Here is a 15,114-nt window from a genome sequence, read left to right on the forward strand (position 1 = left end):
AATATGTATGGCTGAATCAAGAAACCAACTGAGGCATCTTTGCTGTATTACCTTGACCAAATTTTACCATTGCTCTTACTCTTGCTGTTCTGTGAAGTCTTCTACGTTTCATTTTAAATTTTGGGATTACTGGGTCTATTTCTTGTGATGTGTTTGAGCAGGAAGAAGCAGAGTGAGATTTGAATCTTCACTGGAATGTTCGGGTGCTGCTTTAAGTAAATCAATTGCAAGCAATTAAATAAGCAGGCACATCTTATATATAACAGACAGACTTTAGTGCAATTAGAGTCTAATGGAACAAGAATAAATAGCAAAAGATTTGCCTGCAGCTTGGGAGAGGACAGATTAGTTCTGAGGCAATGCTGGCTTCTACCACAAGCTGTATTTCCAGTTATGCTGACTGCAAAGTGAAAGAATATTTTGCATAATGGAATTTGCATTTTTTTTTCCTGTTTAAGGCAACCACACAAATCATACGCTAAGTGGTTTCTCTTTTATAAATCCTAGTACAGCTTACTGTCATGTGTCTTACTGCTGACATTACACTCCCACATAAACATTATGTTGGTTACATTCTCTTGTTAGAGGTTAATAAGAGTACTTGCCAGTAAGATCTTAATTTAAATTGGATGAATATCCTCAAAAACTCAAAACACAGTGCGCAGTCCTGGCACTGTGTGGCACAGCTGTATGATGCTAAACAGTTCACATGTATGTAAACAAGTTCCTGAGGTGATGCCTGGGTCAGATATGTTGGTGCTGGCCCAAATGAACTGGTGGTGTAACAATTAGTGTTTGTTTGCTGCAGAAAGTGTCCAAGAATCCAATAAGAAAGGAAGAGTCATTGTCTGGATGACAATGGGAAGAGAAGGAATAAACTCCTTTGTCTTTGCCTGGAAAGCAGGCTCCCATTTTAGATTGCAGAAACTGGAACTGTATTCTTGTGTTTGTTTCTTTGTATGTGGGAAGCATAACCCTGCAGATTCTCTTGAAAAATAACCAGATAAGTCAGAGACCATTCTGATACCACTTGTGAATATCTTATTTTTATTTATTTCCTAATCATGTGGATTTCAACGGCAATACTTGCTTTAACTACTGTGAATACCTCCTTGAAGCTCTTGATTTAACTCAGATCACATTTGAACTTCACCTTGGAAATGTGGCATCTTGTGGTTGTTCCTCAGTTCCTTCCTTTTCCCTTGACAACAGCTTTCTACAATGCCTCTGCATGGGCACATGAGATTCAGAGCTCAACATGTTTTCATCTTTCTTTCCATTTTGTTGTTATGCTGCTCTGTTGTGCCAAACTAGGTGCTACCATTTCCTCTTTGCAGAGGGTTGGGGTGGCAAGTTTAACCCTTAGGAAACAAGTTCTGATTTAAAAAGAATGTATCTTAGAAATACATTGAGAATGCCACTGAAATAAATTAAGATAATGTGCTATTTTTATAATGAAAGTGACTTTTTTTTTTCAGAGTACACAGCAGAATTTAACTGGGGGTCTGAGGTGGCTGTTTTTGTTTCCCTAGAATTTCAATATTAAACTTACACTCCTTTACCATCAAAAATGCAACAAAGCCCCTCCTCTCAACTGCCCCATCATCAAGTATTCAGTATTTTCTTACTCACATTATAGACAAGACTACACACTCTGGGAGACCTGCCCAGGAAGATTGGGTAATCAGTTCAAAAGCTAGAAGGTCAGTGCTGACTACTTACAGGGATCTCCTGTAAACAGAAGAAAGGAATACTCCCCAGCAGAATTCAGAGTCTTGAAATAATCCAGATGGTTGCCAAATAACAAATGTCACTATGCTGTTTTTCTCTCTAAAAGTTCTCTCTTGAACTGAGATACAATTTCTGTTATGAAAATATATTTAAAAATAGCTTGAGAGTTGGTTTCTCAGACTAACTAGGATTGAAGTTGTTGGTAGATGTGCTTGAAAGGAAGTAGTTCACACCTGTGACAGCATTTCTTTGCGGGCTGCTTTATTTAGAGAACATTTTGACACAGATCTGTGTCATCCTCTCACCTTCAGACAGCTGAGGAGTTAGAATATTTCTTAAAAGTGTTTGGAATGGAAAAATCAACTTGACATGTAATGTAATGTAATACTATTAAATAGTTAAATAATACAATGTAGTTATGCATAGCAATCAAAAGAAAAAAAACCCAGACTGTTGTGTGGAATCAAACATTTGTCACAGTCTTGCAGATTGTAAACTTGCAGAAGTGCACATGAATGTGGGAATTAGCTTAATGTTCTGGTAGAGTTGAGAAGGTGGACTAGGGGATAAATAAAGCTTCCACTCATATACTACTATATTCAAAGAAAATCATAAACAAATGTACGTTAGTGTAGACAGGAAAGTTTTCAGGCTTTGTTCACGTTTTACATTAGGATAATTTAAATAATCACTTCAAACAGTTTATACTTGTTAGTTTGAACTGGCCCAGTTGTTGAATTTAGCCCAGCATTTGATTTAGTAAACTAGGATAATGGAGTTTAGAGTGTTAATCAGGAAGTTATGCTATTGTGGATTTGATTCTATGGTTCCATGATTCCATAAAAATGACATGCCAAGGTGCTTACTAAGTAATGGTGCTGAAGAAAGGTTGTGCTGACTTCACGTATCATATTAGGTGTCCCTCCATGGGCAGTACTTGAGGGCAGCAGCATTTTGATTTGAATCAGCTAAAGGATGTGAAACAAAACCGTTGTCTGTGAGAATGTCTGCTGCTCTTCTACGTGGTAAATACCATTGTTCAGTGACTCTTACAGAAACCCTGCTTGTAAGTATGATGTGATAAACTGAGCTAGAATTCACAAAACCTGTCAGGAGAGCAGAGGGAACATGGTCTTTATGTATTAACTTGTATAATCTCTTTTCTTTTATTTGGGGTGGCAGAGTGGTACTGTGACTCCAAAATCTCTACCTGTTCTCTTCCATCCTCTGAGGAGACTGAGGAGATAAGAGGATAAGGAGAATGAAGGAGATAAAGGAATAGCTAATCTCTGCTGGCAGATAGTTCATCCAATGCAGCTCTGCACTTTTCCTAGACCAGACAGAAATAATAAAAAAATAACTACAACAAAGAAAATTGTCACTTAATTTTCCTGAAGATAAAGACTTTTTTTCTCAGTTCTTTACTACTGCTTTGGGGCTGCAGTTCCTGACCAAGGTCCCCAACATCCTGCATGAACTATTCTTAGCGGTGAGTAATGTTGCTTTTCAGATTCTCAGTGATAGCACTGTGACTACTACACACTCCCTAGCAAGAGCATTGCAACTGAGCTGGCCAAGATAGCTTTTGGCCAAGAATAAGCATAAGCTGCTGGCCAGGATCTACTGTCAGATTCTGACTCTTTGCACTGTGCCCTGAGAAAAACCATTTATAATCATTACTTTTCAGTCCTTAATTGGCTTCCTGCATTTCTCCACCTGATTGTAACAGATACTGAATGCTCACTCACAAGAAAGTTCCCATAAGGAGGGAAAACAGAAGCCACATTTTGGGGGAGTAACACCCAAGCACTGAGGATAGCCCTCCAACCCCAGTTCTCAGAAGCCACTATTAGAAATTCAGTGTCTAAATTTTCTGCTTTAGTTTCTTCATATGTTGGATATTAGGACAATATTATTTACTAGCTACTGGGAAGGTTTCAGTGTTGGAGTGATTACTAAATTTCATTAGAATGTATAAAAATATCCTCCCGTTTGCTACAAGATCTCCATGGATTTTAGTAACCAAGTGCTATCCTCACAAAGAAGCTGAGAGGAGACTAAATCTTTTGTGAAATAAGACTATCTTCCTGTTTACCACCTTACCAAAGAGCACCAGAAGCATGCAAAAACTGGTGCTTGCTTTTTTTCCATGTTAGATAAAGAGCTTACCGTGGTTCCTGCCACAAGTTTACAGACTGTTTTTGACATTTGTCTGACATGTGCTGATCCTATGTTTACAAAAATAACATTGATGTTAATAGATCTGTCAGTATTGATGTCAAATGAAGTTTTATTTATGAAAAAGAACTTGGAAAAATATTTCTTTCTGTTGTGGAACAAGAGAGTTAAGACCTTACAATTACCTCAGTTAAGAAAATGGCATCTGAATTCTTAATGACTGTTCCAAGGACAGGAGTAATATAGCTGAAAGTTCTGATACATTGATTTTTGCATTTGTGAATACAAGTATTATGATCTATGCATCAAGAACAGTATAGGAGAGGCTTGAGATGTGCTTTTAAAGTGCCTATAAATGCAGCTTTTGGTAAGTGTTCATTAGGCACGTATGTAAGAGTGAAAACAATAAAATACTGATGGAAATTCATCAGGCATAAAAAACCTCAGCAGAACAGAAGGAAACAGAAGAACAGCAAGGAGTCAAATTGCTACTCCTGGCCTATGGTACAGACAAGTCACTATGTCTCTTGAGTGAAAATTTGCATGCATAATAACTATCATAACCTCTTGTAATGGTCATGATTTTTTGTCTCATAAAGAAACTTGAGCAATGGTAAAACAGAAGCAGAATTTTCAAAAGCATCCAACCCATTTCTGATAAATTCCTTACACGGGATGTCTCTTTGGATCAACAGCTGGAGAGTGAATGAACCTTTAAGGAGTTCCAGATCTCCAGATCAGAAAAAAAGTACATGTGTCTTGTGCTAGGAGTTGAATAGAACGTGAGCCAGTTTCTCCAGGAGGATGCTATGGGAGATCATGTCAAAGGCCAGGAAATCTACATCCACAGCCTTTTCCTCATCCACTAAATGGGTCATCTTGTTGTAAAAAGAGGTAAGTTTACTCAAGCAGGACCTGCTGTTCATAAACCCACATACTAATCAGCCTGGTCACCTCATTGTCCTGTAGGAGGTGTGTGATGGCACTGAGGATGATCTGCTCTATAACCTTCCCTGGCAGGTTAGGCTGTCAGGCCTGTAGTTCCTTGGATCCTCCTTTCTTGTAGATGGGAATCACATGCTGTTGGACGTGGAGTTTACTCCTTGGCTCAGGCTGTCAGGCCTGTCAGGCCTGTAGTTCCTTGGATCCTCCTTTCTTGTAGATGGGAATCACATGCTGTTGGACGTGGAGTTTACTCCTTGGCTCTGTGTCAACTGCTTTACATGAAGTACTACTCACTGCCCTTGGTTAGAGGTGACTTTGATGCTGGACAGATGACAACCTCTGGTCTAAACTGTCTCTGTTGTAGTGCTGAGGTTTTTCACCAATGGGGACAGGACAGGAAAATCTTTACTTTATCTGAAACTAAGGAACGTGGAAAAACTATATGAAAATAGTGAGAGAAAAAAAACACTTTAAAAACACAAAGGCAAATAATGGATACTTTAACTATTTCAATCATTATTATACTGCAGATGCAGTGTAACAGGTATGATGTCTTGTGATGACAGTATGATTAGTTGCCCTGTTAGAACTATTTGAAAAGTTGCTGTTCTTTTACTTCCTGAATTGATAACTATGATGCTCTGCTGTTTTGCAGTGGAAAAATGTGGATTGTACAGACTCTTCTTTGGTGATGGTAGAAGAATGCAGTGTATTTGGGGTGAAAGGACAGAGATCTCCACCTGTGGCAGCATTAGAGGGTTTAAAATGTTCAATTACAATTGAATTTTAGAGGATATATTTTCCTCTTTAGGTATTTATACAAGAGAATTAGGCTCCTTATCAGACACACTGCTCATCAATAGAATAACTTTAGAAAGATCCCTGTAATACTGTATGATTTTTACATATGAACATTTTTCTCTCTTTTTAATAATGGACTAATGCAAACCTCCTGTATATTTTACTAGAAGAGTGGATTACTCTGTTAAGTACCAATGTAGTAAGTTAAAGGTCCACTGGAATAAAGAGATCCTGTGATTCTGTGTGATTTTAAAAAACATTTTCAAATTCTATTCATAAGAATGATATATGGAATGTAGAGTGTGTTCCAGTGAGGAAGTGTATTTTGCTTTGGTTGGAAAAGGTATTCTATATGTACATATATTTTCTTAGCTTCCCCTGCCAAGCCAAACTCCCCAGACACTTCAGTAGTTTTTGAGTTAACACTCAACTAGTGCCACAGAAAAATGTGCCACAGATATATAATCACTAGACAGAGAGAAAAAAAAAAATCTTTGTCATGACCTACTGACCAGACATTTCTTGGCAATTGCTAATCAATTATGTTAGCTTTTTATTGTCTTTCCTGCCATTATCTTCCAGGAAAGGTCTGAGCAACAGGTCAGTCTATCTTAAGTATGTATTGGATCATTTGTTACTTCCATGCAGTGTGCTACAGTCAACAATCTGTTCTCCTCTCAAGGTCAAGGACTTCAACTTCATTCGACTTGTTTATTTAAAGTAATTTGTTATCAGACAAATAATGTTAGAATAGTTCCTGGTGGGAACATTTCTGAGAATATTTATTTAGTGATTTAGTGCTTTCTATGAGTATTAATTTAAAAAAAAAAAATCTATGTTTGGTAAATGGTGAATTGCTTTTTATTAACAGAAGAAACACATTAAAAAAGTGACCTGGATCATAGTTCATATTACTATGAATTTGAGACTGCGTGTGTTCAGGTAAGTATGCTTACCTTTGAACAGGCAACTGGATTTGCATAGCTGTCCTGGAAAAGTCTATTTCCTGTGTTGGAGACCCAGGGAAAAAACCCATTATTTCCTAGAAAAACTGTAACCAAAAAAGGGGGAAATGGTAGGAAAAAATCAGCTAGCAGATGTCTCCTGTCATGTAAACTGATTGTATAGAGAGGAAGCAATGGTAATGTGTGTTTCTAGCTTCAAGTGACTGCACTTGAAATTCTGCATTTTTGGAGGAATTTCACTTGAATGACAGTGTTATCTTTGATCAAAAATTGTTCATTACCCAGCTTTGTCTGCCTGTGCTGTGTTAACAAAGCACTGCTGAATAGGAAAACCAGAAAGCTGATTACTTCCTTTCTGGGAATGGAAGGGTCTAGCCTAAGCCATGGCTCTTGCTGTAATACTGGAAACATTTGAAATTTGTTCAAGCCTCTATGGGCAGCCAACACAGACTGCTCATGTATCTGTCTTCAGCATGGAACTGCAGCTGGCAAACAAATGGGCACCAGTAATGGCTATTATATGTTTGCTATTAGGCAAACCAGAACTATCCTGGCCTCTAGACCCACAAGGTAACACAAGAGATGAGAGAGAGTCATGCTGTCTATCAAAGCGAATAATAGCGAATAGGATCCCCTTCTATTCAGGAAAAAAGGGAATCATGGCAGGTGACTTGCCTCTTTTGAGGCATCCGAGTTTGAGAGCAAATTACTTGGGGCTAGAGTGGCAATGGAGTTACAAACATTTGACCTCACTGGGATTTCCTTCCATTTGGTGTTCTCTTCCTTCAACACACTGTAGGGGTTCCCCAGTAGATTGTTAAACTAAAGATAATTGATCATTGTCAGAGTAGTGACTCTGGGCTCTTGCTCTCTGCAAAGACAAACTGCGTTCTTGTAATGTCTACACTCGTACTTAGGGTTAACACAGATGTTATTCACTGCCAGCTAGAACTATATGAATTAATTTTTCCTTCTCTATGCAATCTGCACCAAAGTAATCTGCCCTCCACACCATCTGATAGTGGCTTAAGGTCTGAATTGAAGCTTGAATGCTCCTAGGAAGTACAAAAGGGCTGTAATCAGAATAGAGAATTTGGAGGTTGCAACTGGTGGAGTTCCGGACCGGAAAAGCTTAGAGGCTGGAAAGAATAGAGCAGCTCAGGCAGTAACGCCGTGGAGCAAATACCAGTCTGCTACAGTGTAGGGGGGCACTCTGGACTTTTCCTTGAGGCTGGACTGAGCAGGACTGGTCAAGTGTAAAGGCAGAAAATGCCAGAATTGATTTTTCCTTTAACAAGGCAAGCTTCTGTCATGCATATTTTTTCCGTCTAGCCTTGGCAACTAGTTTGTCTCTCAGGCTTAAGCACATGAGATTTTCAGCAAGAAGCCAGAGGTTTACATCACTTGTTGAATTTGAGCTTCATACCCTGACATTTGGATTAGATGTTTAAAAATAAAATACTGTTTTATTTGTATGTGAAAGTTCTCTCTTCCCTGTGTTGCATCAGAGCAACTGTTGTGCTCTGTTTTTTTTCTTTCTGGACTGTCTGTGACAACCAACAGCCATTCTGCTATTTACAGCAGTTAACCACAAGGAAACTGGAAACTCCAGCTACTGGAACATGATTATCTTCTCTTTCATGTCAGATTTGTCTTTTAATGTGACACAGCAAAAGAAATGTTTGTACAGCTAATAAAACATTCATTGAGAGATAAGCAGAAATGCCATGTCCTGGTTGAGTGAGCTGCTGATTTAGAGCTAACATAGGACAAGCAATAGTGATACAGAATGGTGACAAAAGGGGATGATTCCCCCTCTTCCCCACCTCGCCTTGCCCCTCTGTATCTGCTCCCCGCAGCCCCTCCATAATCAGAAGCAGGGAAGCCTCTAAAGTAATAGTATCAAGATTTAGATAAGAATCCTGAAGCAAGCAGAAGCTGGCATCTTTTTCGGCCTCCAAGAAAGTACAGCCTTGTGAAATGTTTAGTCAAAGGCTTATAGCACTTGCCAAGGCTCTTGACTGAACAGCAGTCTAGTTAGATTTCTTTTTTTAGTTCAGTGATCAAAGTGATGAAATAATGTCTAGTAACTCAGGACTGTGCAATCCTTCTTTCATGAAAATAACAATACACAATTGTATTTTTGTCCCTGAGGAATATTAAGAATTAAATGAAAGAGACATAAATCTATCAGTGCAATGAACAGTTTTGAGCAGTGTGTTCTATAGCCTTGTCTGGTCCAGAGGGATTAGTGTTTCACTGTTTGCTTCTTGATTTCACAAACCCCACAAACTTACAACCGAAAATATGTGAAAAACAGAGAGCCAAACCCCCTCGTTTGCTAAAAGGACCTTTTATTTTGAGCTTATTGTATTAATCATAAAAGGATATTTTTGATGGCACATAGCCTCAAAATCAGCACCTTTGCTTTTACAAACTACAGAGAATCCCTATCAATTTATGTTTCCCTAATTCTGACTTTTAAATCATGCAGAAAACCTTACTCTTTCTTTCTGTTTTGTATGAAAGGCTTAAAAGCATGTTGCTGCAACAAGTTTGCATGTTATGAAGATTCCATTCACAAAGTAGATTTACAGCACATTAAATATTGATTTAGTAATTTTTTAATAAATGAAAACTGTAATGTAAATGGCTGTATAAATACACAGTGCTCAAATTCACAGAGCATCATTAGTGCAAATTAATGAGACTTTGCTGTACAATTATAACAAGCTCTTAGATATATTACAACTGATTGAGATCAGTGTAATGACTTAATTTTCAGCGTCTATTTTGGTACAAGATTTCTCAATCTCTTCTGCAGGATTAGATTTCTTCTGGCTTGGGATAGCAGGTAGAACACGGCTTGGGTTCAGAGGCTCTCCTGATAGACCAGGCAAGAGAGAATATAGCAGACGACTCTGAGAATGTTCCCTTTTTTGTGATCTGGAGGTTGGGGCTGGTGGCAGAATAACTGTACCAGTCCTCATGGAATTTAAGGGCAGGGAATTAAACTTCTTAGCATCCTGAGATGGTAGCTGAACTAGAGGAAAAAGAATGAGAAAGTGCACAGAAAGTGAAAAGCATGACATTTTTACAAACGACTTTGCTACTTTTTGTTGTTTGTCTTGAGTTGTGTGTACTCAAACCTGCATTTGAAAAATATGATAAAAATGTGAGTGAAAAATTGCTGAACTATATAAGGGCTAATCTTCAGCTGAAGAAAACAACTCCAGTGTGATGCAATTTACTTTGTGTGTAGTGATCAGTAGGACTTGATAAATTCAAAGATTTGATTTTGTTAAGCAGAGAATCTATAGGTTGCCTGAAGAAAGCTTGATCTTCTTGGATTTCCACATGAAATTCATTCATAAAAAAATACAGGCTGATTTAAACAGAAACGTTCCACAGAAATATGTTATTTTTAACAAAACCTGTGCGAGGGGATGCTTTGTTACCCAGGGCAAATTCAAACAAAAATCTTAGGAAGATGAAGTGGAAGAATGGGGCACACTGTCTGGGTTTCTCTAGATAAAGTCCATCATGAAGATAGATCCACATGTTCTCTGGAATTCACAGACCACAAAAGTGCCATTACCTGTAGCACCCCGTACCCACACTGTAACGCAAGAAACACAGCTGTTTTAGGTCTTATGTATGTCAGTAGTCTTGTAAGAAACTGTGGATTTAGATCATCCTTAATCTCCACCTCACACTCAGCAATGTAACATTACTTGTGCTTTAAAGTTAATATATCTATAATAGGTATATCTATAAACATAACCTATAAATAATAAATCTATACAGTTAATATATCTAAAATGCTATATCTTCTCTAAATGGAAATCCTCAAACTTCTTCATTCAGGCAACTCAATAACTAATTTCCTAATTTTTGTAAAAGAAGAATTCAAAAACTTAATTGTAGCCTTTTTTCTACTTGGAATTTATTGTGAATTACATCAGCTTCTTTTAATGTCATTTATTCACAAGTTCTTTCTTATCTCTTTTCTTGATGCATGTGGCGGATGTGACAACTAGGAGAGGACCTCTACTGGATCTTGTAATTACGAGGAAGCAGGATCTGATTGAAGAGGTGAAGGTTGAAGCCAGCCTTGGCTACAGCAACCACGAGATGGTGGAGTTCAGTATCTTGTGTGGCAGGAACAGAATACCAAGCAGGATCACAGCCCTGGGCTTTAGCAGGCCCAAATTTGGCCTTTTCAAGCAATTCCTAGGGGACATCTCGTGGGACAGAGTATTAGAAGATAAAAGGGCCCAAGATAGTTCTCTGTTCAAAGATCACTTTTTCCAGGCTCAGGATCAGAGCATCCCAGCAGGTAAGAAATCAAGCAGGGAGCCAGGAGACCCACATGGTTAAACAGGGAAGTGTTGGACAAATTCAAGGGGAACAAGAGAGTCTATAGATCATGGAAGGAAGGGATGGCTAATTGGGATGAATATAAGACTGTCATCAGAGTATGTAGGGAGGCAACTAGGAAAGCTAAAACCTCATTGGAGTTATCCGTTATAAGGGAGATCACGGACAACAAGAAGGGCTTCTTCAAATACACTGCAGATAACACTAATACTAGAGACAATGTAGGCTCACTGTTGAATGAGGCGGATGCCCTGGTGAAATAGGACAGAGAAGGCAGAATTACTGAATACCTTCTTTGCCTCTGTCTATACTGCTGGAGACTGTTCTCAGGAGCCCCAGACTCCAGAGGAAGTCAGGTTAAAGGAGGAGTTGTGTTTGGTTGATGAGGACTGGGTTAAGGATCAGCTGAGCAGTCTGGATGTACATAAATCCATAGGCCCCGATGGGATGCACCCGCAGGTGCTGAGGGAGCTGGCAGAAGTCATTGCTAAACCATTCTCCATCGTCTTCAGTAAGTTGTGGAGAACAGGAGAGGTGCGTGAGGGCTGGAGGAGAGCAAATGTCACTCCAGTCTTAAAAAAGGGCAAGAAGAAGGAGCCTGGTAACTGCAGAACAGTCAACCTCACCTCTATCCCTAGAAAGGTGATGGAACAACTTGTCCTATGCACTGTCTCCAGGCATATAAAGGGCAAGACAGTTATTGGGAGCAGTCAACGTGGCTTTATCAAGGGGAAGTCATGTTTGATCAACCTAATAGCCTTCGATGAAGATGTAACCAGGTGGACAGGTGGTGGTAGTGCAGTGGATGTGGTTTATCTGGATTTCAGTAAAGCATTTGACACCATCTCCCACAGCATCCTTGCAGCAAAACTGAGAAAGTGTGGGCTGGATGATCAGGTAGTGAGGTGGATTGTTCACTGGTTGAAGGGGAGAAGGCAGAGAGTGGTGATCAATGGGGCAAGATCTAGTTGGAGGCCTGTATCTAATGGAGCCTCTCAAGGGTCAGTGCTGGGACCGGTGCTGTTCAATATATCTGTTATTTTTTCAAAATATATTGTTAATGATCTTGCCGAGGGAACAGAGGGCACTGTCAGCAAGTTTGCTGATGATACTAAACTGGGGGGAGTGTCTGACACAGCAGAAGGCTGTGCTACCATCCAACGAGACCTGGACAGGCTGGAGGATTGAGCTGGGAGAAATCTATTGAAATTCAACAAGGGCAAGTGTAGAGTCTTGCACCTGGGAAAGAATAACCCCATGTACCTGTACAGGCTGGGGAATGAACTGTTAGAGAGTAGTGTAGGGGGAAGGGACCTGGGAGTCTTGGTGGAGAGCAGGATGAGCATGAGCCAGCAATGTGCCCTGGTGGCCAAGAAGGCCATGGGCATCCTGAGGTGTATTAGAAGGGGAGTGGTAGTAGGTTGAGAGAGGTTCTCCACCGCTCTACTTTGCCCTCATGAGACTCCATCTGGACTGTTGTGTCCAGTTCTGGGCCACTCAGTTCAAGGACAGGGAGCTGCTGGAGAGAGATCAGCGCAGGGCCACAAAGATGATGGAGTGGAGCATCTCCCATATGATGAAAGGCTGAGGGAGCTGGGACTCTTTAGCTTGGAGGAGACTGAGGGGTGATCTCATTAATGTTTACAAATATATAAAGAGCGAGTGTGAGGAGGACCCAGGCTGTTCTCAGTGATGTCCAATGATAGGACAAGGGGCAACAGGTATAAGCTGGAACATAAGAGATTCCAAAGAAACACAAGGAAGAATTTCTTAACTGTGAGTGTGAAGGGGCACTGGAACAGGCTGCTCTAATGGGCTGTTGAGTCTCCTTCTCTGAGGACATTCAAAGCCAACCTGGATGAGTTTCTGTGTGATCTAGTCTAGGTGGGTCTGCTCTGGGAGGTGGGTTGAACTAGATGATCTTTCAAAGTCCAATCCAACCCCTAACTTTCTGTGATTCTGTGATACAAACAGTTTGGTTTTTTCAGTTTAACCATATGAAAAGTTCACTACTGTAGTTAATACCATCTCTATTTTGATTACACAATCCTCTTTGCAATTTTTCACATTAATATTTCCTTGGTTGCGTTCTGTCTGTGATTCCATCTGCATCTGTTATGATGAGTATATGAGAGGCTATTAACATTTTCCTGTGAGATGTTCTAGTTTGAGTGTCATGTTATTAGTCATTGCAGCCTCCTGAAGCTTATTTGGATTCTCTGTCTGTTTCATTGGTTTAATCCTTTGAAACTCACCACAAACAATTCCTAGAGGCCAGGTATTGAAAACCATTCTATAAGCCAATCACTTGTCCTCGGATTAGTATCATGCTTGTATCCTGGTTGTTTACCTAGAAGAATAATTCCTGCTATCAAGCACCCTGCTCAAAAGGTGACAATCTCAGCCTGTCATTATAATTCCATTTCCTAGTCAGCTCCAATGAAAACCTGAATCTGAGTGTTTCTGTTTGCATTTCTCCTGGCAGCCACTTTGATTATTCCCTATTCATAATCTCTCATACAAATTTTCTTGGTGCAGGTTCAAAAAAGTTCTACAGAAATGAGGAATGAAGAAGTGTATTCTCTTTTAAGCCAACGAAAATCTTACGTGTTTCCTGGAGAAGCATCTGACATTAATAGAAACTGGGACAGTGTTCAACAGAGCACACAATCAACTGGTATGAATAGAGTAATTACTGCAGTCAATGCACCTATGATAAGATGGACCTTACAAGTCAATTTGGATATTAAAAAACATCCCCAAACCAAACTAAATATTCAACACACTTGAGGAACTCATTGGTAGAATAGTTGATGGAGTTTCTTGAGAGCTGTAGAATAAAAAGGTATGAAAAGGAGCCTTAAGGAATTTCAAGTCAGTTTACCTAACCTAAAAAAATCCTAAATACTTAAAATCCTGCCCACAGTTCATGTTTCTCAGAATTGACTCTCTCAACCTATGAAGTCTGCCTTCTTGTTGCTTATCAAGCAACGTCAAAAAGAATAATTAGGAGACTGTCAGCAAGGATGGAGAAGTGAGAAATTATGTAGTTTTAATAAGGAAGGATTACAAACTTTATCATGAATTTTCATTAAAAAAATAAGATAGATTCATTACTATAATGTGGACACACATATGATGAAAAAAATGCACTTAAGATATAATTGTGCAATGTGCAAAATTACCTTGATAAATGGGAGAAACAATAAGAAATTCAGATAGTGAAACTCAACAAAGGCAAGTGCAAACTGCTGCACTTAGAGAAAACAAACAAACAAAGAAATCCCAAGCCACCCAAAGCCCAAATGTAAGATGAGGAATAACTGGCTAAGGGAGTAACAGCCCTGCAGGTAAATGGGGACACAGACTCTGCCTGAATCAGAAATACACTGAAGACATTCAGGCAGAAACCCTGCAGCTACCATGCCTCGGCAAAACAGAAATACACTAGTCTTGTCGTGCAAGCCCTTCTGTCTGTGGATTTAAGTAGCATATAACTAATAAGACAGAAATTTGCCCTGGTGAAAACAAATGTTGCCTCTCTAATGTCTGCAGTGGGCACTGAAAGCACTTTGCCTCTTTGTAATTTTTTTCAATATACAATCTGTCAAAGAGGCCAAACTTCTTCTTGTCATATTCCCTGGTATCATATGCCTTATACTTATTTCATAATTCATCATTTATTTATCAGAAGCAGTAATTCTCTGAGACTCATCGGGGGTGAGCTATTTGGGGCAAAGCAGAATCGTTATAGAAAAGATTTTGAAAAATGAGATTTTTTTTCCCCTTTTCATGCTAATTTCAGTACAATTGGAGTCGTGATGGCCTAAGCAGGCAGTGTTTACTAGAGCTGCCTGGCCTCTGGCAATGTAATCCACAGGTCATATTCAAAGTTCATTCATGTTCAGAAGTTCAGGAAATTGCTAAGTTTTCTTTTCCATTAAAAGAAAATAACATAATTAATTTAGTTTGTATTGAATTTGTGTGAATCAGACAGGACTAAATAAATGAGTCCATTTGCTTTCTGGTACATGGTAGAATGCTTTGAGTTCTTTGAAATTTTGATATGTAAACCAGATGCATATTGGGGCAGAGACTTGTTTCCCTCTGAAGG

At 39.3% G+C, this 15,114-nt stretch overlaps 1 protein-coding gene across 1 annotated transcript in view; it reads right to left on the reverse strand.

Annotated features, from left to right (window-relative positions):
* Positions 1 to 9,394: 9,394 nt before the first annotated feature.
* ANKRD55 (ankyrin repeat domain 55) overlaps positions 9,395 to 15,114 on the reverse strand; it is a 47,272-nt gene continuing 41,552 nt past the window's right edge. Inside the window, exon 11 of the mRNA XM_062019374.1 lies at positions 9,395 to 9,663. Coding sequence (XP_061875358.1) covers positions 9,395 to 9,663 — 269 coding nt within the window. The remainder of the gene's footprint in view (positions 9,664 to 15,114) is intronic.

The sequence above is a fragment of the Colius striatus genome, chromosome Z (genome assembly GCF_028858725.1).
Source record: "Colius striatus isolate bColStr4 chromosome Z, bColStr4.1.hap1, whole genome shotgun sequence".
Classification (NCBI taxonomy): Eukaryota; Metazoa; Chordata; class Aves; order Coliiformes; family Coliidae; genus Colius; species Colius striatus.